The 22,270-nt window shown below is 40.9% G+C and overlaps 1 protein-coding gene across 6 annotated transcripts in view; it reads left to right on the forward strand.

Moving 5' to 3' along the window:
• Nucleotides 1–22,270, forward strand: part of TTC23L (tetratricopeptide repeat domain 23 like) — a 61,944-nt gene that overhangs the window by 38,906 nt on the left and 768 nt on the right. For 3 of the 6 annotated variants that reach the window (XM_081520496.1, XM_081520497.1, XM_081520495.1), the window contains exons 9-12: nt 1,606–1,733; nt 8,188–8,337; nt 11,264–11,346; nt 20,518–20,624. In XM_081520496.1, coding sequence (XP_081376622.1) covers nt 1,606–1,733; nt 8,188–8,337; nt 11,264–11,346; nt 20,518–20,599 — 443 coding nt within the window. In that variant the 3' untranslated portion in view covers nt 20,600–20,624. Of the gene's footprint in view, nt 1–1,605; nt 1,734–7,946; nt 8,075–8,187; nt 8,338–11,263; nt 11,347–20,517; nt 20,625–22,270 lie in introns of all 6 variants that reach the window. The other 3 variants (XR_014062181.1, XR_014062180.1, XM_081520498.1) reach the window with 2 other exon arrangements.

Genomic DNA, 22,270 nt, shown 5'->3' on the forward strand with positions numbered 1-22,270 from the left:
AACTGCTTAAAATAAAACTAGCTAAAATGGAAATTCTGGAGTTTTAAGATATAGTAACTTAATAAAAAATGTGTTAATGGTCTCAGCATCAGCTTTGAGATAGCAGAAAAGATAGAGTTAGCTCAAAAGCAGGTCACTAGAGATGATCCAATCAAAAGAATAGCAATAGGAGATACTGAAGAGAAATGAAAGCATAAGAGATCTGTGCAACAATAGCAGGGGTACAAACATTCATGTATTGGGAGCTCCATAAGGAGAGGAGAAAGAACAGGCAGAAAATCATCTAAAGAACTCATGGCCCCAGAGTTCCCAAGTTTGATAAAAATGTTATCCACAGATCTGAAAGTCTCAATGCCAAGTAAGGTAAGCACAAAATCCACAACTGCACATGTAGTCAAACTGTTGAATGACAAAGAGAAAATCTTAAAAACAGCAATGGAAAAACAACTATTTACAGGGGAACAATAATATGATTAATGGTTGATTTTTCATCAGATAAATTAAGGCTAGAAGGCAGTGGAAAATACTGCAGTAAAATTCAGCCAAGAATTGTACATCCCACAAAACTCTCCTTCAGAAATGAAGGTGAGATAAAGACATTTCTGGATAAACAAAATCAGGATTTGTTGGTAGCAGCCTTGCCCTAAAAGAAACACTAAAGGAAACCCTCAGGCTGAAAGAAAATGACAGCAGATGGTAAGTCATACACAGAAAGGAATGGAATTGGAACTGATAAGTATGGGGGGAAATACAGTAGACTGTATTCACATACACAAATATTCGTCAGCTTGTGAATGTGTAAACAAAATGTCATATATCCATATGATAGAAAAATACTCATTGAGAAAAAGGAGTGAAGTACTAATTCATGCAACAACATGGATGAAACTCAAAACAGCATGCTACATGAAAAGAATCAGCTTGAAAAGACTACATATTGTGTGATCACATCATGTATCATGGTTACATAACTATTACAGACTGTGTAATTACAATGGGTGAATGTGTGTTATACAGCTTACACCTTAATACAGTGGCTAAAAAATGTTAGTGCCTGTTCCCAAGTGATGTGTATGGAGATAATTTTCATTTTCTTTTTGCTTCTCTGCATTTTCTATATTGATTACAAAAATATGTATTATGTTTGGACTAAAAGATATCATTGGAAGTAAATTTTTAAACAATAACAACTGTATATTTAAAATTCTTTTAAAATCAAAACTCACTCTCTCCACACACATACACTCAACAGGAACCCCAATAAACAGCAATCTCTGTAAGACTTTAACTAAAAATATAGTCTTCCATTCATTGCACATGAGAGTTTAATTTGTGGTTATTTTAAGTCTTAGGATAAGACTGTTCAGACATAAGCTTTCTTTTCCTACAGAAAATCCATGCATTTCATCAAAAAAAAAAAAAATTAGAAGTTCATCTGATGCCATCAAACTATATCTCAGACTGTTTGAAGCCTTTATGAGTCCTGGAAAGAGGATAGCTATGGGCTTTAAGCCTGAAAATGTCTAATTGATTGAGCCAAAGTTGAAATTAGACACTTGTAAAGGTTAGCATATTGCCTTAAATAATTGTTTCCCTTTTATGCAGATGCTGTTGGGCTGTATTTTATGAAAAGCATCACTGCATATCAAACAACATTGGGCCCAAAGGATTATGAAACACTGACAACTGTTGAAGAATTTTGCAAATGGCTTGTTCAAAATGGGGAAAAGCGGGTAAATATTATCAACTCACAAATGTAATTGCTAGATTGTTTGTTAGATTGAGGCAGCCTTTTTCATTTCATAATTCAGAAAGTCTGATGCTGTAAAGAACAATATTGCATAGGAACCTGGTGTGTTAGGTCCATGAATCAAGGTAAATTGGAATGGTCAAACAGGAGATGGCAAGAGTGAACACTGACATTTTAGGAATCAGTGAACTAAAATGGACTGGAATGGATGAATTTAATTCAGATGACCAATATATCTACTACTGTGGGCAAGAATCCCTTTGGAAGAAATGGAGTAGCCTTCACAGTTAATAAAAGAGTCCGAAATGCAGTACTTGGGTGCAGTCTCAAAAATGACAGAATGATCTCTGTTTCCAAGGCAAACCATTCAATATCACAGTAATTCAAGTCTATGCCCCAACCACTAATGCCGAAGAAGCTGAAGTTGAATGGTTCTATGAAGACCTACTGAGCTGAGTGCCGAAGAATTGATGCTTTTGAACTGTGGTGTTGGAGAAGACTCTTGAGAGTCCCTTGGACTGCAAGGAGGTCCAACCAGTCCATCCTAAAGGAGATCAGTCCTGGGTGTTCATTGGTAGGACTGATGTTGAAACTGAAACTCCAATACTTTGGCCACATGATGCAAAGAGCTGACTCATTGGAAAAGACCCTGATGCTGGGAAAGGTTGAGGGCAGGAGGAGAAGGAGACGACAGAGGATGAGATGGTTGGATGGCATCACCGACTCAATGCACATGAGTTTGGGTAAACTCCAGGAGTTGGTGATGGACAGGGAGGCTTGGCATGCTGTGGTCCCTGGGGTTGCAAAGAGTCAGACATGACTGAGCAACTGAACTGAACTGATGAAGACCTACAAGACCTTCTAGAACTAGCACCAAAAAAAGATATCCTTTTCATCATAGGGGACTAGAATGCCAAAGCAGTAAGTCAAGAGATACCTGGAGTAATAGGCAAATTTGGCCTCAGAGTTCAATAGGAAGCAGGGCAAAGGCTAACAGAGTTTTGCCAAGAGAATGCACTGGTCATAGCAAACACCCTCTTCCAACAACACAAGACACAACTCTATACATGGACATCACCAGATGATCAATACGAAAATCAGATTGACAATATTCTTTGCAGCCAGAGATGGAGAAGCTTTATACAGTCAGCAAAAACAAAACCGGGAACTGACTGTGGCTCAGATCATGACTCCTTATTGCAAAATTCAGACTTAAATTGAAGAAAGTAGGGAAAACCATGGGCTTCTCTGGTGGCTCAGCTGGTAAAGAATCCACCTGCAATGTGGAGACCTGCATTCGATCCCTGAGTTGGGAAGATCCCCTGGAGAAGGGCATGGCAACCTACTCTAGTATTATGGCCTGGAGAATTCCATGGACCATTTAGTCCATGGGGTTGCAAAGAGTCAGACACGACTGAGTGACTTTCACTTCTTCTAGGGAAAACAACCAGGTCATTCAGGTATGACCTAAATCACATCTCATGATTATACAGTGGAAGTGACAAATAGATTCAAGGGATTAGATCTGATAGACAGAGTGTCTGAAGAACTATAGATGGAAGTTTGTAACATTGTACAAATATTTGGTGGTGATCAAAACCATCCCCAAGAAAAAGAAATGCAAAAAGACAAAATGGCTGTCTGAGAAGGCCTTAAATATAGCTGAGAAAAGAAAAGTGAAAGGCGAAAGAGAAAAGGAAAGGTATGCCCATCTGAATGCAGAGTTCCAAAGAATAGCAAGGAGAGATAAGAAAGCCTTCCTAAATGAACAATGCAAAGAAATAGGGGAAAACAATAGAATGGGAGACTAGAGATCTCTTCAAGAAAATTAGAGATACCAAGGGAATATTTCATGCAAAGATGGGCACAATAAAGAACAGAAATGGTATGGACCTAACACAAGCAGAAGATATTAAGAAGAGGTGGCAAGAATACACAGAAGAACTATACAAAAAAGCCCTTAATGACCCAGATAAGCATGATGGTGTGATCACTCACTTAGAGCCAGACATCCTGGAGTGCGAAGTCAAGTGGGCCTTAGGAGGCATCACTACAAACAAAGCTAGTGGAGGTAATGGAATTCCAGCTGAACTATTTCAAATCCTAAAAGATGATGCTGTTGGCACTCAATATGCCAGCAAATTTGGAAAACTCAACAGTGGCCACAGAACAGGAAAAGGTCAGTTTTCATTCCAATCTCAAAGAAAGGCAATGCCAAAGAATGTTCAAACTACTGCACAATTGCACTCATTTCACACGCTAACAAAGTGAAAGTGAAGTGTCCAACTCTTTGCGACCCCATGGACTATAGCCTACCCGGCTCCTCAGTCCATGGAATTTTGCAGGCAAGAGTACTGGAGTGGGTTGCCATTTCCTTCTCCAGGGGATCTTCCCGACCCAGCGATTGAACCCAGGTCTCCCCCTTTGCAGGCAGATGCTTTACCATCTGAGCCACTAGGGAAGCCCACACTCTAGCAAAGTAATGCTCAAAATTCTCCAAGCGATGCTTCAACAGTATGTGAACTGAGAACTTCCAGATGTTCAAGCTGGATTTAGAAAGGGCAGAGGAACCAGAGATCAAATTGCCAACATCTGTTGGATCATAGAAAAAGGAAGAGAATTCCAGAAAAACATCTACTTCTGCTTCACTGACTACACTAAAGCCTTTGACTGTGTGGATCACAACAAACCATAGAAATTCTTCAAGAGATGAGAATATCAGACCACTTTACCTGCCTCCTGGTAAAACTGTATGCAGGTCAAGAAGCAACCATTAGAACTGGACATGGAACAACAGACTGGTTCCAAATTGGGAAAGGAGTACATCAAGGCTGTATATTGTCACCCTTCTTATTTAACTTATATACAGAGTACATCATGCGAAATGCTAGGCTGGATGAAACACAAGCTGAAATTAAGATCACCAGGAGAAACATCAATAACCTCAGATATGCAGTTGACACCACCCTTACGGAAGAAAGTGAAGAGGAACTAAAGAGCCTCTTGATGAAAGTGAAAGAGGGGAGTGAAAAAGCTGGCTTAAAACTCAACATTCACAAAACTAAGATTATGGCACCCCATCCCATCATTTCATGGCAAATAGATGAGCAAACAATGGAAACAGTGACAGACTTTATTTTCTTGGGCTCCAAAATCACTGCAGATGGTGACTGCAGCCATGAATTTAAAAGACACTTGCTCCTTGGAAGAAAACCTATGACAAACCTAGACAGCATATTAAAAAGCAGCAACATTACTTTGCCGACAAAGGTCCGTCAGGTCAAAGCTATGGTTTTTCCAGTAGTCATGTATGGATGTGAGAGTTGGACCATAAGGAAAGCTGAGTGCTGAAGAGTTGATGCTTTTGAACTGTGGTGTTGGAGAAGACGCTTGAGAGTTCCTTGGACTGCAAGGAGATCAAACCGGTCAATCCTAAAGGAAATCAGTCCTGAATATTCACTGGAAGGACTGATGCTGAAGCTGAAGCTCCATTACTTTGGCTGCCTGATGTGAAGAACTGACATTAGAAAAGACCTTGATGCTGGAAAGCTTGAAGGCAGTAGTAGGAGGAGACAACAGAGGGCAAGATGGTTGCATGGCATCACTGACTTAATGGATATGAGTTTGAGCAAGCTCCAGGAGATGGTGAGGGATAGGGAAGCCTGGCACGCTGCAGTTCATGGGGTCTCAAAGAATCAGACATGACAGAGCGACTGAGCAACAACATTCAGAAACGGAAGCTCAGAGGAGGCTCAGGTAATGCCAGGAATAAAAATAGGGCTGGTGCAGCTTGCAATATTAGTTTTAAAAAAGAAAAGTATTTTTCCTGTAGCTTGAAATATGAGCTCCTTCAAATCCAGGACACATATAATCTCTAGTCCTGTAAATTTCATATTTTAAGTCAAAGTGGGCTTTCATCTTTAGATATAGCTAAGTTGTTTTGTTTTTTTTTCTTTTTTACTCTTGATGTATTATTTCCTTCTCAGTTTCTGGTCTTCAGCTCTTTATTGACCAAACTTTTGTTTTCACATTAAAAAAGAGTTATAGCCATCAAAAGAAGCTTTTGATCACTGACCTTTTTACTTAGAAGTCCCATGAGTCTCAACTCTTACTCAAAAACTTTGGACCTGAACTTTATGTACTGAGTTTAGCATGAAGGCAGTGAAGACCTTTATTTGTCATGAGATACCACGTGACTTTGATGTGACCAAGTCAACTCTCTATTCTTCCTCAAGCCTGTGAAGAAACAGTATGGATCTGACATGATCTTGTTGGCCATGTGACAACCAGTTTAAGAGTAAGGTTCTAGGCACATAATAGGGAAGTTTTTTTTTTTTTGAGGAATGAAGAAAAAGCTTCTTTTATTTCACATTTGAATGTTTTTATAAATGATGACATTTTCTTTAGTTCTATTAATTGCCACTCATAGAGGCAAAAAACATGGTGATGATTTGCAGTGGGTTTTTTTTATTATTATTTTTACAATGGCCTTGGCATTTTCTGTTGGTTCAGAAGATTAATATGAGCTAGCAAAGCCACAGATGTATCTAATACTTTAATTTAGTTTCCATGGTGTGAAGGCACTTGGTCAGAATCTCATAGCTTATTCTTGTTAGGTTCTGATACAGTGAACATCATGACTTTGTGATAAGACACCAATATCAATGCCTAACAGCTCTCTGCTTCTAACCACATGTACCAATCTCCTAGAGAGAGATACAAAAGCATTTGAGTGCCAGGTGGCTCTGAATCTAAACCACAGGCAGGACTGTGGACAAATCACCTTTACTACTAGGAAACTAGCTCCACGAGGGCAAGGGTTTTTGTCTGTTTTGTTCACTGCTGTGTCTTCAATACCTGAAACAATAACTGGTACATAGTAGGTGCTCAATAATTTGAATTACTTTGCTGAATTTCATAACACACTTCCTGTGGGAAGTGCATATGTACTAAGTTGCTTCAGTCCGACTTCAGTGTCCAACTCTTTGCAACCCTATGGACTGTAGCACACCAGGCTCCTCTGTCCATGGGATTCTCCAGGCAAGAATACTGGAGTGGGTTGCCATGCCTTCCTCCAGGGGATCTTCCTGACCCAAGGATCAAACACGAGTCTCCTATGTCTCCTGTATTGGCAGGTGGGTTCTTTACCGCTAGTGCCACCTGAAACTGAAGCCCAAAAGAAACTGATCTCAGGGAGACAGCAGTGAGCAGTCTTGAAGAGAGATCTTAGTTCCCTGCCCAGGAATTGAACATGGGTAGCCTGGATGAAAACCAGGAATCCTAGCTACTAGACCATTAGGGTTAATTCCATTTTAAAAGGAGCTTTTTCTCCCACCCTTCAAACCTGAGATGAGACCCTCAGCCTGTTCTAGAGGACCATAACAGAAACTCAGAAGTTTTAGGAATTATGTTCCTTTGAATAACATTTTTTTTCAAATAGAGGTTTAATCTGCCACTGATAAAAAATAAACAGGATCCACTAGCCAGAACTGCCATCTTCCAGGCTGAGAGTATCATCTCAGGCTTGAGAATAGGAGAAAAAGCTCCTTTTAAAATGGAATTGTTGACACCATTTTATCTTAACATATTGAGTACAGTTTATTTTCAACAAAAATATATATATGTATATATTTATATATGTATTGACTATATAAAATGTTGTCTATTACACACACACACACACACACACACACATAATTTTTTAAAGAGAGTGGAATAAAGCAAACGTTGCAAAATGATAGCCAGTTGGTGAATCTGGATGAAAATATTTTGTGTATTTATTCTACTATTCTTTCAGGTTTTCTGAAGGTTTGAAAACTTTTTTAAAAAGTCATTAAAAAAAAAAGAGCAAGGGCTTGGGACTTCCTGGTGGTCCAGTGGTTAAGACTTCTCCTTCTATTGCAGGGGGTGCCAGATCGATCCCTCGTCAGGGAGCAAAGATCCCACATGCCTTGTGGCCAAGAAACCAAAACATAAAACAGAAACACTATTGTAACAAATTCAATAAAGACTTTAACACTGTCCAATTAAAAAAAATCTTTTTAAAAAAAGAGCAAGGGCTATGGAATTCAGACTGGCTGGTTTGAATCTTGACATTGCTAACTGTAGGCTGTGTGAGCTCAAGCAAGGTCCTTTGCCTTTATTAGTTTCCACTCCTTCATCTAGAAGAGAGTGTAATAACATTTCTCTGTTATAGGGTAATCATAAAGATGAAATAATATTGTCTATGTGAATTAACTACTATAATTAATTATAAGCTTGGAACTTCAACTCTTCATGGGAACATTACCTAGATGACATATCACAACCGACTGACTGATCCTGGTGGGTTGTGCCATTGTGGGGTAAGATGCCGCCCATAGAGAATACAACCAGCATGCTCCTTCAGAATGGCCAGGCAAATTAAAAGTATGTATGTATTTCTTTTTATCCCCTAGGAGGCTTATAGACTGCTAAAGGCTTCATTGAGATCTCAGGTCATCAGCTATGGTGACTGTAGTGAAAAAGTGGCTGAAACATTTTATAACTTGGGCAAGATCTGCTTTGCCAAAGGAGAACTCAGAAAGGCAGTTCAACTGCTAAGGAAGGTAAATACTGGCTGGTTTTGTTACATTTGCTCCCAAGCCTGTAAGCACAGTGTGAGGGGAGAGGGGTGTGTGTGTGTGTGTGTGTTTGTGTGTGTGTGTGTGTGTGTGTGTGTGTATTTTCCCTTCCCTTCCTTTTATCTCACCTTCCTTCCTTCCTTCTTCCTTCTCTCTTTTTCTTTTTTTTTTTTTAAAGTAAAGTGTTCTCTTTTGAATATTCTCCACATTGTTAGATGTGCTGAGGAAGAATATGACTACAGAAACTTTTATTGTGTCCATGCCTGGACCAGAGTCTTAAAAGAGTAACACTCTAATCATGAAATCTTGGTATGTCAGTAGCAGAATCTTGAGGAAGCACTCGAGGTTGTGTTAGAACAGGGAACACTTTGTACAGCCATCCTTACTCAAGTACTGATTCCTAGTGTCCTGGAAGTTAATTCCCTAGTAGTAGGATGTGGCAAGAGGTGTGACTAACAGTTGTTCAACCAGTCAGCGTACTAACAGACCAAGCTTAAGACTTAGTCAGATTGGTAGTGAGGTCTCTACTTGAAACCCAGATTTGTTCAATGTCAGAGGAAAAGTTAGTATAAATCAACTAATATTCATGAAAGTGAAAGTCACTCAGTCATGTCCGACTCTTTGTGACCCCATGGAGTATACAGTCTGTGGAATTCTCCAGGCCAGAATACGGGAGTGGGTAGCCTTTCCTTTCTCCAGGGCAGAGTCAAAAGGAGTCCACACGTGTATATTGCCAAATGTCAGGACTGGATACATTTTATCTCCTTTCAGGTTAACTCAATGTAATCAGAAAATACATATTAAAATAGTAAGTAACAGAAGAAAGGGGACTTCACTTTGAAGGTTAAGAGAATATGAAAACCCTATGAAAATATAAGGTCATAACAGCTTCTTCAAGGGAAGGATAAACACATGGCTGGCAGCTCTGTCATGGGATCATAAACCTGTAGGAAAAGAAAACTTTAAAATGAATGGATCATAGTTTGAGGCCAAAAGATGGGATGAAATTAAATTTTTAAAGGTGAATTAAGGAATTTCAGGAAAACAAGAAATTTGAAACAATTCAATCCGGATTGAAAATACTGAAGAGAATCTTAACATGCTGAGTGTTGTTGAGCAATATTCCCCACACCTAGGATTGCAACAGAACAGAACAAATTTGTAAAACAAAATAAAAACGAAACAGAAAACAGATTCCTGAGTCCCACCCCAGGCTATGAAATCAGATATTCTAAGACTGGTGTCCAGAATCTGTATTTTTAATCCTCTTTAGCCAAAGAATTCTAATGTATTTCTGAAGAGAGACTGTAATATCAATACTTGAAATAGAAACAGTAATTAAAGAAATCATTGAAGATAACTTTTCTGAATCGTGAAAGACCACATTGTAAGGGCTTGCTTACCATGTTCCACACAAAATCAATGAAAGGAGAGCCCCAGCTAGATTTTACCAATGAAGGCTCTGCCCTCCATTTGGAGTAGGGATTCAACCTGAATCTTTATTTGGATGCTAGACATTGTGTATTTTACATTGTTGAGTGTTGGATATTTTTGTGTTCCTGTAAGTATTCTTGAACTTTGCTCTGGAACTCAAATTACTTTGTTGTGAAATTCAGTTACATTGGAGTTTGGTCCTTTTAGGTCTTGCTTTTAAGATGTGTTAGATGGGACAAGGGCTCAGTCAGTCAAGGGCTACTTATCCCCCATTACTGAAGCAAAAGCCTCAGTACCTCTGAGTAGCCCACCCAGTGCTCCACGACAATGTGGCTTTCCAGTTTGGCTGGTGGAAACAGGCATTGTACCTGGCTGGATGTAAACACTGCCCTGTTCCCTCTGGGACCTGCAGATGATTCTTTTCTCAAGCCTTGGGCAGTTTTTACATGTCTGTGTTAATCAGTGCTCTCCTGAATACAGTTGTCCCTCTGTGTCTGTGGAGGATTGGTTCTAGGACTCCCCACCCACCCTCTTCACCAACACCAAAGTCTGCAGATGCTCACGTCTCTAGTATAAAATGGTGTAGTAAAAAACAAGGTGTAGTACAGTCAGCCCCACTATACCAGCAGCTTCCCAGACTGTGGGTCAGCTATATTTGAAGGGGATGTACTGCAGATACAGATATTCTTTTTCTGTGCAGCTGTCTCTCCTCTGTTACTCTGCCCTAAGAATCTTCTGAGAGTCTGAGCTCCATATCCTCAATTCAGGGCACTTGCTGAGCTACACTTCCCTGCATCAAAGCTTGAAGAGGCTCTCAAAGTAGTAATCTGGGGAAGTCGTAGGGTTTACTTCACTTGTTTTCCCTCTCTCAGGAACACCGTCTTTTGTTGCGTGATGTTCACTATCTTGAAGATCATTTCAAATATATTTTGTCTACTTTTTCTTTTTTGATTGTTTCATTTGGGAGGGTAAATCCAGTGCCTGCAATTCCATCTCGATTGGATAGAGAGATCAGCAATTAAGTTTACAATGGAAAACTTCTTGAGGGTGAAGTTATGTAACATAAGAATGCAATGCAAATTTGGGACTCATACACTGATTTTGTTTATATCCATCCATTTGGTTACAGCTGTTTGGAAAATCCTGATGGAAACCACGGCTGTAATTCTGGTGGAGACCACTCTGGGTTTTAGATAGGCATGCTGTCAATTTTCAGGCCTGTTACTTTGATTATCCATAGCCACGGATGGTAGTGGAAGCTTCAGCAAAGCTGAAGGGAGAAGCTCAGGGGGGTCAGAGCCTTCAGTTCAGACTCCTCCCTCCTTGGTAGGGAACCAGGAGGAAATGAAGTTCAGCCTTTTGAAATGTAAACCTGTGATATCTCAGTTCCACTTGTGCTCTCCTGAGTTTGGTTTATAGTTAAGATGCTTGCTATCTGATTCTCTTTAACCTATTATGTTTCCCAACTTGCCTGCAGTGTCTGATGATTCAAATCCTCATATGTGGAAATGAGCACAGTAAAAGCAGAGACACAAAAAACTTCCTGACCCTAATGCAGAGGTGAGTTCTGGTCCTGATCATCAACCAAGTCTTCAGTGTGGCTATACGGATAGCATGGCCTTTTCCAGATTCATTCATTTGGGGTGATTCACCTCTATTACTCTTGTTAGTAAGACAAAATGCCAACTTGTACTTTGGATGAGGTCAAATTCTAACTTGGAGGTACCTAGCCAATTTCTAGTAGTCTTTCGAACCCAAAGCTATAGGGGTCTGCTGAAATAATATTTAGTATTTATATCTCCTTCATTGCTGAGCGTTATAACCAAATCCCACAAGACTGTCTCAGCTAACAGCATGATAGATACAAATTAGGTTTATGAAAAAGTAAGTGAATACATTAAACTTGTTTTTCTTGCTGAATATATAAAATCTAAGTCCCTAAACATAAGGCAAGTTTTGCGGGGGGCGGGAAATATTAATAGTTGTCTCCAAAAGTAATAATTAAAGAACCTCTTCAGATTTGTTTTAAAAAATGTTTAAAATTTCAGCCAAAGACAGTGTTTTGTGCTGACCTGCCCCTTTATTTTTCCTTCGCATATCATTGCTGTTTGTTCATTTCAGAATGATGTTGATCCTGAACTGTTCTCTTTTGTTGAGTGTGTGTTAAATCCCTGAAACTGAGCTAGGTCCTATCCATATGGAACCTAAGCCTCACAAACACCCTACACGATAGCTCTCATTTGCCAGAAGGAGCCTGATATTCTGTAAAGGAAAATGCTTAAATTGATGTAAGTCTTGGAGGTTTAGATCCAAGCAAGTGTGATTCTAAAGGCCATGTGCTCTCCCCTTAGAGCCCTTTAACAAAGAAGGGTGTCATTATGGAGTGAGAGTTAAGATTCTGATTGCATTTCATTGGAGGTGATTCATAGTTAGTACTTTCTCATCAGACTGGCCAGGTGGGGGACAAGCTGGGCACAGAGAATTCATGCAGCCCATCTTGTCCCCATCTACCTCAGTCAGAGCCACATCTAAAGGAGGCCCAGCAGAAGACTGTATCATGTTTCATCTTAGCCAGGACAGCATGTTCTCTAGCCTCTCTCAGAGATGCCCATGGTAGGAGGGGATATGGGGAACTCTGCCCCCTGCCCACTGGTGTATGTGAAAGTAGATCTTCTTAGTCAGTAACTGTGAGTTCAGTTCAGTTCAGTTGCTCAGTCGTGTCCGACTCTTTGTGAACCCATGGACTGCAACACGCCAGACCTCCCTGTCCATCACCAGCTCCTGGAGTTTACTCAAACTCTTGTCCATTGAGTCAGTGATGCCATCCAACCATCTCATCCTCTGTCATCCCCTTCTCCCGCCTTCAATCTTTCCCAGCATCAGGGTCTTTTCAAATGAGTCAGTTTTTTGCATCATGTGGCCAAAGTATTGTAGTTTCAGCTTCAGCATCAGTCCTTCCAATGAATATTCAGGACTGATTTCCTTTAGGATGGACTGGTTGGATCTCCTTACAGTCCAAGGGACTCTCAAGTGTCTTCTCCAACACCACAGTTCAGAAGCATCAATTCTTCTGCACTCAGCTTTCTTCACCGTCCAACTCTCACATCCATACATGACTACTGGAAAAGCCATAGCTTTGACTAGATGGACCTTTGTTGGCAAAGTAATGTCTCTGCTTTTTAATATGCTGTCTAGGTTGGTCATAACTTTTCTTCCAAGGAGCAAGCATCTTTTAATTTCATGGCTACAGTCATCACCTGCAGTGATTTTGGAGCCCCAAAAAATAAAGTCTCTCACTGTTTCCCCATCTATTTGCCATGACGTGATGGGACCAGATGCCATGATCTTAGTTTTCTGAATGTTGAGCTTTAAGCCAACTTTTTCACTCTCCTTTTTCACTTTCATCAAGAGGCTCTTTAGTTCTTTTTCACTTTCTGTCATAAGTGTGGTGGTATCTGCATATATGAGGTTATTGATATTTCTCCCAGCAGTCTTGATTCCAGCTTGTGCTTCATCCAGCCCAGCATTTCTCATGATGTACTCTGCATATAAGTTAAATAAGCAGGGTGACAGTATACAGCCTTGATGTACTTCATTCCCGATTTAGAACTAGTCTGTTGTTCCATGTCCAGTTCTAACTGTTGCTTCCTGACCTGCATACAGATTTCTTAAGAAGTAGGTCAGGTGGTCTAGGTATTCCCAACTCTTTAAGAATTTTCCACAGTTTGTTGTGATCCACACAGTCAAAGGCTTTGGCATAGTCAATAAAGCAGAAGTAGATGTTTTTCTGGAATTCTCTTGCTTTTTCGATGATCCAGTGGATGTTGGCAATTTGATCTCTGGTTCCTCTGCCTTTCCTAAATCCAGCTTGAACATCTGGAAGTTCAGGGTTCACATTCTGTTGAAGCTTGTCTTGGAGAATTTTGAGCATTACTTTGCTAGTGTGTGAAATGAGTGTAGTTGTACGGTAGTTTGAGCATTCTTTGTCATTGCCTTTCTTTGGGATCGGAATGAAAACTGACCTTTTCCAGTCCTGTGGCCACTGCTGAGTTTTCCAAATTTGGAGGCATATTGAGTGCAGCACTTTCATAGCATTATCTTTTAGGATTTGAAATAGCTCAACTGGAATTCCATCACCTCCACTAGCTTTGTTCTTAGTGATGCTTCCTAAGGCCCACTTGACTTTGCATTCCAGGATGTCTGGCTCTAGGTGAGTGATCACACCATTGTGATGATCTGGGTCATGAAGATCTTTTTTGAATAGTTCAAATGTTCAGAAACCATAAGAACATTAATAATAACTGTAATGTAGAACTTATTCCAATCCCCTGGTGTTATAAAATACATATACTATTTCTGACTCATAAATAACCCTATTCAGTAGGTATTTTTATCTTTCATGTTCAGGTGGTAAAACTGGTACTCAGAAAGTTTGAGTATCTTGTTTAAAATCATCTAGCCGGAAGTGTGGTAAGATTTGAACTCACATCTTTCATATTTCAAAAATGTACTGCCTTTCACTCTGTAACAAGGATTCTGACTTTGAGGAATTTGAGAACACATATGGGGGCACCTGGCCAGCAGGCATGTCCCTAGAGTCTCATTTTACATATGGTGGAACTGAGGACAGATAATGTTCAAGTTAAATTACCCAGGAGGAGGAAGAGCTGGGATGTGAACATAGCTCTCTCTCACTCCAGAATGTGCCCTTCATATGCAAGGTAGCTTACTCTCTGAAGGCAGACTGTCTGGATTTTAAATCAGGCTCCATCACTCAACTCTCTGACCTGGGTGAAGTTACTTAACCTCTCTCAGCCTCTATTTATTCATCAGTAAAATAACAGTACCTTCCTCGAAAAGTGGGTTTTCTGAGACTTAATAAGATCACATATAATACAGCACTTAGATCAGGGCCTGACAGGTCTTGAGTACTCAGTGTATGTTGGCATAAGAATAAAATTATAATAAGAATTATCTTTCTGAGATGCTGGAGATAATAGATCAGATATCATTTATTACTTCCCAGGAGGCACTAGTAGTAAAGAACCCACCTGCCAGTGAAGGAGACGTAAGAGACTCAGGTTCTATCATTGGGTTGGGAAGATCCCTGGGGGAGGGCATGGCAACCCACTTCAGCGTTCTTGCCTGGAGAATCCCATGGACAGAGGAGCCTGGCGGGCTACAGTCCATAGGATTGCAAAGAGTCGGACACGACTTAAGTGACTTAGCATGCAAGAGTGATAGGTAAAGAGTATATATTGCTAGAGTCAGCCCTGTCATCTTAACCTGCCTCTGCCACTTACTAAGTACACAACCTTGGGAAAATCACTTAACTTCTGAGCCTTGCTTTCTCCATCACCAAAATGCAGATAATAGTATATCACATAGAGTTATCGTGAGTTTTAAATAAAATAATGTATAACATGCATAGGCTAGTGCCTGACAGAGTATGTACTCAGTAAATGTTAGCCAAGCATCCTTTCCTCCCCATTATTCTGTAATATACAGCCTTTTGCTTCTAGGGAAGTGCGTCAGCATATTTGAAATTGTAATTGTGATTAATTGTTAGACAGTATTACAATATGTTTGTGTTTGAGAATTAGATTGAGAATTTGAATCTGAACATACTAAAGTACACTTTGTACTTTAGAGGTAATAATAATGAAACTAAAAGAGTAAAACACGTAGTTTCAGACAAGAAATGCATGTTTCCTCAAAACCGAAAGCAAAAGTTCTACTCAGCTTATATTTAAAAAGAGAAACTTCAGAATAGCTGGAGTGACTCCATTGCCTCAGTAGCCTGAGGTTGCTTTCCACCTCCAAGTCTCAGTGTCCCTTGTCCTCCATGATTTGAAAAGAATCATAGGAGGGGGAGAAATTAAGAGGCATTGGAATAACCCAATTCAGAGCCCAGGTAGTATGAATTTCTTTTGGTTCTTGGAGACTAATTCCTCTCTCTGTAAATTCAATGAAACCTAGACATACCAGGAAGCACATGGAAGGGGAAGGATCTTAAGGACTCTGCTGTAGCAGAAGTCGAGTCAGTAAAGGTTTCTTTCCCTGAAACAAGTCCATATCTCATCCCTCAAGAACTGCTGAGCAAAGCCATAGGAGTGGCTGCCAAAGCCCAGATGTCAAAAAAAGAGAGAGAGAAAAAAAAGCCCAGTCCAGGAATTGTTCTCTTTGCTTGAGCATGTTGCTGGAATAATCAGCCCCAGATGTCCTGGAACTCTGCTAGTTTTCCGATGTGCTCTTGTGCTTTCTACCCTACCTCCTCCGGAAACCCAGTGACAGCATTCACTGGGCTTTCATTGCCAGGAGCCCAAATTCCTGGCTTCTGAAGCCTCTGCAAAGAAGTGAAAGCAGAAATGCCTGCATGAATTAGGAGTTAATTCCAAGGTTAAATGTTTGTTAGTTGCATGGGCCTCAAGTAAGATCTTAGTGTATAGAAAAGGTGCAGAAAATCTGATTTAGAAGTAAACACTGAGATTGTTTAGTCTGACTTTTACCTAAATCACAAATGGACTTCAGTTTTAATCATTTATATATCAAGCTCCCTCTAAGCTCTAGAAATACTCAGATGTTTAAGATATAGTCCTTTCAAGGAAACAGACACACTGGACCAGATTACAAGTTAGTCTGCAGTAAAGCTTTAAGAAAAATGTAAACAGGACAAGTAATAAGTTGTGAGCCTGGAAATGCAGGTGGAGACTTGTGTGTATGCTGTGGGTAGGGGGCTGGGTCTTCAAAGAAAAGTAAAATATCAACAGGTAGGAAAGCCAGAGGTGGGCATTTGATGTAGCACGACCAACAGCATAGTGCCATGGAGAGGCTTGATATTTCTGAGGAAAAGCAAGTGGCCTTGAGTTGTTGTAGTTGGAGGTATATGAGTAACACTCATTGGAAGAGACCCTGATGCTGGGAAAGATTGAGGCAAGAGGAGAAGAGGGCAACAGATGATGAGATGGTTGGATGGCATCATCGACTCAATGAACGTGAGTTTGAGCAAGCCCTGGGAGATGGTGAAGGACAGAGAAGCCTGGTGTGCTGCAGTCCCTGAGGTCGCAAAGAGTTAGACATGACTTCGCAACTGAACAACAATAAGAACATGCTGGAGATGTTTGGGAAGATAAATTGGGGTCCGATTACAGAATGTTTTATGTGCCATGCTGATGAGTTTAGAATTTATTCTGTAGGCAGAAGATAACTATCAAAAAGTTTTGAGCAGGATGTGCCATGATCAATTACTGGCTTTAGAACATTAACTGTCAGCCCTGGGAAGGATAGATGGGACCTGGGGAGACCACAGAAGTAGAGAGACCAGGTAGGAGGCAGATGCAATAGTGCAAGGGAGAGATGTTGAGAGCCTTAATTATCTAAAACCATAGTAGAAGGAACATGGAGAAGATGGATTGAGAGCAATTTGGAGTCTCAAATTGGCAAGACCTTGGAACCAATCACATGTGAGGTATAATGGAGTCAGGGGCCCATTTAAAGGTGGCTTTGAAGTTTCTAGCTTGAACACCTTGGTGAATGGCCACGCTATTAAGGAAAGCATATTGGCAGGGCTAGGTCATATTGGAAGATGTTTAGGGGGTCTGAAGAAGATAATTTCTATTTTGGATGTGTTAAGTTTGAGGTGCCCCTAATACATCTACTTCAATGTCTAATAGGCTGTATGGACCAGAAACTCGAGATATATTAGAAGTTAAAGGAATGAATAAGAAATCCATGTGTATGTCAAACAAGAAAACTTAGGAACTTTGGAGAATATTTATACTTGCTTTGGAGAGAACATATGTGGTATTTTTTAATCAAACTAGAGAGGGCTTAAGAGTGAGCTCCCTACTTACAGAGAGACATCCTGCATCTTCCTTTCTTCATCTAAAGAAATGCAAATAAGAGAACTCTGTTTTACAGGTTTTATTTACTGTATGGCACATAGTAAGCTTCTATGAAATGTTAATTATTGTAATTTTTATTATAATATTATCCAGGGGTCATTCAGAAGGAGGAACTGGGAAGGAGACTCAGAAAGAGTCTTTAGAGAATTAGAAGACTCAGGAAAAAACAGAAAAGAACTCAGAGGAGGAGAAAGTTTCAGAAAAGGGTGTGGTCTTTAGCAATGTCACAAAAGACACGAAGGGGCAGTTCAAAGAAAAGGGATGCAATTGTCCAATAAACAGAAAGCAGGATTTCCAATCTCATACAGAATTTATAAATTCGAATGAAATATATTTACAACCTATTATATTGTGTGGTAGGGGCTTCCCAGGTGGCATCATGATAGAGAATCCACCTGCTAACACAGAGGATATGGGAGACACAGATTTGATCCCTGGGTTGGGAAGATCCCCTGGAGAATGGAACGGCTGCCCACTCCAGTATCCTTGCCTGGAAAAGTCCATGGACAGAGGAACCTGGTGGGCTACAGTCAATGGGGTCACAAAGAGTTGGACACGACTGAGCACACACGCAAGAATATTTGTAATAATGAAAAGTACACGTCATATAAACTCAGTCCTGTCAAAGATATGGGGAGATCAGCTCTCTAGTACCGTATGATGGAACTGTGGGTTGATATATATAACTATATATCTAGCTAGATAGGGCTTCGCTGGTGGCTCAGTGGTAAGGAATCCACCTGCCAATGCAGGAGATGGGAGTTCGATCCCTGTGTCAGGAAGATCTCCTAGAGGAGGAAATGGCTACCTCCAGTATTCTTGCCCAGAAAATTTCACAGACAGAGGAGCCTGGTGGGCTACAGTCCATAGGCTAGCAAAGAGTCTGAACACAACTGAGCGACTAACACATACACACACACACACACACACACACACACACACACACACACAAATCAGCAACTCATAATCTCTCCAGGTGGCCTTTTCCAATAGTAGACAGTTCTAATTGTTAGAATGCAAGGTCATGAACTTGAGAGTCAGACAGACCTCTGTTTGAATCCAGGCTCCTCCACTTTCTTTGTGCCATAAGGCAAGTTATCCTAAGCCTCAGTTTTCTCTAATGAGGATTAGAATAGCATCTATAATAAGGGAAGATAATAAAGAGTAAATGAGATTTTTTACATAAAAAATGTAGCATGGCATCTCATATATAGTAAGTGCCCAATAAATATTAGCTATTTTTGCAACTCTAGCTGGTCACCCATACTTACTGGAAGTATGAAGGCATGGGTCATTAACTTCAACTTTGTCCTTGTTAGCCATCTCTAGGAGAGCTGCATGCTGAAAAATTGCTTTTGAATAACTTTAAATGGCTCTTAAGCTGTAGAAGACAACAGAAGGATCCTTTTCTCTTGATAGGAGAGGAAAGGAGGAGAGTACCTCAATGCCCATTAACCTATTAGTGATCTACTGTCGTCTTGGTCAAAAATCTTTGTGAACAACAACAACAAAAAAATCTTTGTGAACAAAAATTGCCTTTTCTGGGCTGAGGGACTAGGGAGAGAAAGCCAGAGAAAAGTAGGATGTAAAAGAAGGATTTGGGGTGTTTATTTCCAGAGAAAATTGCAGTAAGTAGAATAGTGGATACGCTCAGTAAATTTTGTGTCAGCCAGACTAGTCTTGGGCAAGACCTTAGTGATGAAAGTTATGCTCCAGAAGCTAGATTGTTTCCAGGCTACTGCATTCATATTCTTTCCCTATCATTAGTATATATTCTAATGCCTCCTCTACAAAATTAAAGGAGAAAATATTCTGCCAGACCTTGGTGTATGAGTGGGTGGCGAGCAAAATCTGCTCTAACACCCAGGTGCCAAGGGGTGGTGGCCTTTCCAAATTAGGATTCTGGGAATAGCTAGCAACACTGGGACAGGTAGAGCAGTGAACATTTAGGAGCATTTAGCTCCCACACGAGGGTCTCTGTGGAGGGGAACAGAGGCTGCTAAGTCACAAAGAGCCAACTCAGGGTACCTGGTCTTTGGTAGTGCATCAGGGGAACTTAATCAATGGCCACTCTGCCATGCCCACAAAAATGGAATGACAGGAGGTAGAGCGTGCAATAGTGCAAGGAAAGCAAGTATATTTCACTACCTGGGCCCACTCTGGTAGTGATTTCCTGGAGTGATGCTTGAAGTTCGAGAGCAAAAGGCTAGGTCTGGTGGAGCTTGATTTATTATCATCATCTGCCGCGGGGCATGGGTGGGGGAAGACTAAACTTCTGCAACGGATTTGCGATTTATGCACAAACTGCAGTGTACCTTGAGTCCAGACATCTTGTGTGTGTGTGTCCCAACTCTGCTATGAGGTAGCTATGTGAGTTTAAGTAGCCTAAACATTCTGAGCCTCACTTTTCCTCATCTTCAACATTCCTTCAACAAATGTATCTGGTGCTGCTGCTAAGTCGCTTCAGTCGTGTCCGACTCTGTGCGACCCCATAGACGGCAGCCCACCAGGCTCCTCTGTCCATGGGATTTTCCAGGCAAGAGTACTGGAGTGGGTTGCCATTGCCTTCTACTGTATCTGGTGAGCATCTACTAAATGCTAGGTGCAGTTAGAGCTGCAGGTGGTAAATAAATAAAGATAAATAAAACATGGCCATTACTGTAAAGGAGACAACTCTAGTGCAAGAGACAAACATGAAAATAATGAAAATGTGAAATACAGATTCTGTAGTAGCAGTCTCAGTGCACTAAGAGCAGCAAGGAGAGACCATCTAAGAAGTCAGGAGAGGACTTCATGGAGAGGGTTACATCCGAGTTGTTTCTTGAAGGGCGAGTAACAGTTCATCCAGATGGAGAAGAGAAGACATCCCGGGAAGAAGGCACTCTCTATGCAAAATCACAGAGGCCTGACAGAGGGCAGCGTTTGGAAGGAATGGTAAGTTCTTCATGGCTGCTCTACGGGGCAGCATTTCCTAAAGGGTATTGTAAGCAATGTTGATTCCAAGGGAGAGAGGAGGAAGAAAGGCTCTGTGGCAGAAATCAGTGTAGGAAGAAACCAAATTGAATTACACAGAGTGACACAGGTTATTTCCTGAAGTACTTCCCAGAACTTTTTACACATTCAACTTCCCCCACTGGCATGTTGGGAAGAAATTAATTTTTAAAATGCCACTGTATTTATATTTACCTGAATTCTTTGTAAACTGGTCAGTGATTTAAATTTTGGCAAATAAAACCTTATTTAGAACCACAGAGATAATATCTTAGGTCTAGTTTTATTTAAAGCAAAAAGTAAATATAGCACACGTTTGAACTGAGGGTACACGAATACTTTGGCAGTTTGGTAGGTAACAAACTTGAGCCCCACTTTAGGGCATAATAAATTCTTTATGAAAGATGTCTATCTCACCAATGAGCTATTTTATCTGATCATAGAAACATGACTTCAACACATCCTGATAAACTAATTTTTCTTTATGATTCATGGTGGTTAAGAGCTCTAGGCATGGAGACAGGACTGTTCAGACCCCAGCACCACCACTTTCTAGCTACGTATAATTCTGGTTTTCTCATCATAAGATGGGGATGAGAATAGTACTTCTTAGTGTTGCTACAGAAATGAAGTAATGTGTGTAAAGTGGTTTACAGGTAATAAATGACAGTTATTTTCGTATTTACTGAAACCTGGGCTTTGACTTTATCGCCTCAATGGCAACCCACTCCAGTACTCTTGCTTGGAAAATCCCATGGATGGAGGAGCCTGGCGGGCTGCAGTCCATGGGGTCGCTAAGAGTCAGACACGACTGAGCGACATCACTTTCACTTTTCACTTGCACGCAATGGAGAAAGCAATGGCAGCCCACTCCAGTGTTCTTGCCTGGAGAATCCCAGGGACGGCGGAGCCTGGTGGGCTGCCGTCTATGGGATCGCACAGAGTCGGACACGACTGAAGCGACTTAGCAGCAGCAGCAGCAGCAGCTATACCATCAGAGAAGGCAGTGGCACCCCACTCCAGTGTTCTTGCCTGGAGAATCCCAGGACGGCGGAGCCTGGTGGGCTGCCGTCTATGGGGTCGCACAGAGTCGGGCACGACTGAAGCGACTTAGCAGCAGCAACAGCAGTTATACCATTGGCACTCAGGGAAAATGAGACAGGGGCTAGTAACTGAAAAGCTGCTGTGAGGCTGGTGTGGAAAACATTTTGCTGGTTAACAGCTCAGAAATGAGGTCGAGCTTACCTCTGGAAACACTGTATCATAGAGAAGACAGTTTGACACAGTTTCTTAAATGCACAGATGATGTATACACTGTATCGGCCAGAGGCCTTTCAGTGACTGATTTCAGGAAAGGGGACTCCTGCCACCTTGTGGTGAGAGAGAGCGAGGCCCAAGGCTGGTTTCTAGTTGCAGTCCCTAGCAGAGATCCCTCTCAGATCTCTGCCCACCCCTAATTTTATGAGACCCCTGGGCAATTGACTTAATTTGTGCCTACTTTTTTTCTCAAATTTGGAATCATATTATCTCTTGGTTTACTGATCAGGAAATTAAAGTGCCAGATAGCTTTCTGTATCTTACATGGCCCA

Source organism: Giraffa tippelskirchi, chromosome 8, assembly GCF_054371585.1.
Source record: "Giraffa tippelskirchi isolate mGirTip1 chromosome 8, T2T-mGirTip1v1.2.pri, whole genome shotgun sequence".
Lineage (NCBI taxonomy): Eukaryota > Metazoa > Chordata > Mammalia > Artiodactyla > Giraffidae > Giraffa > Giraffa tippelskirchi.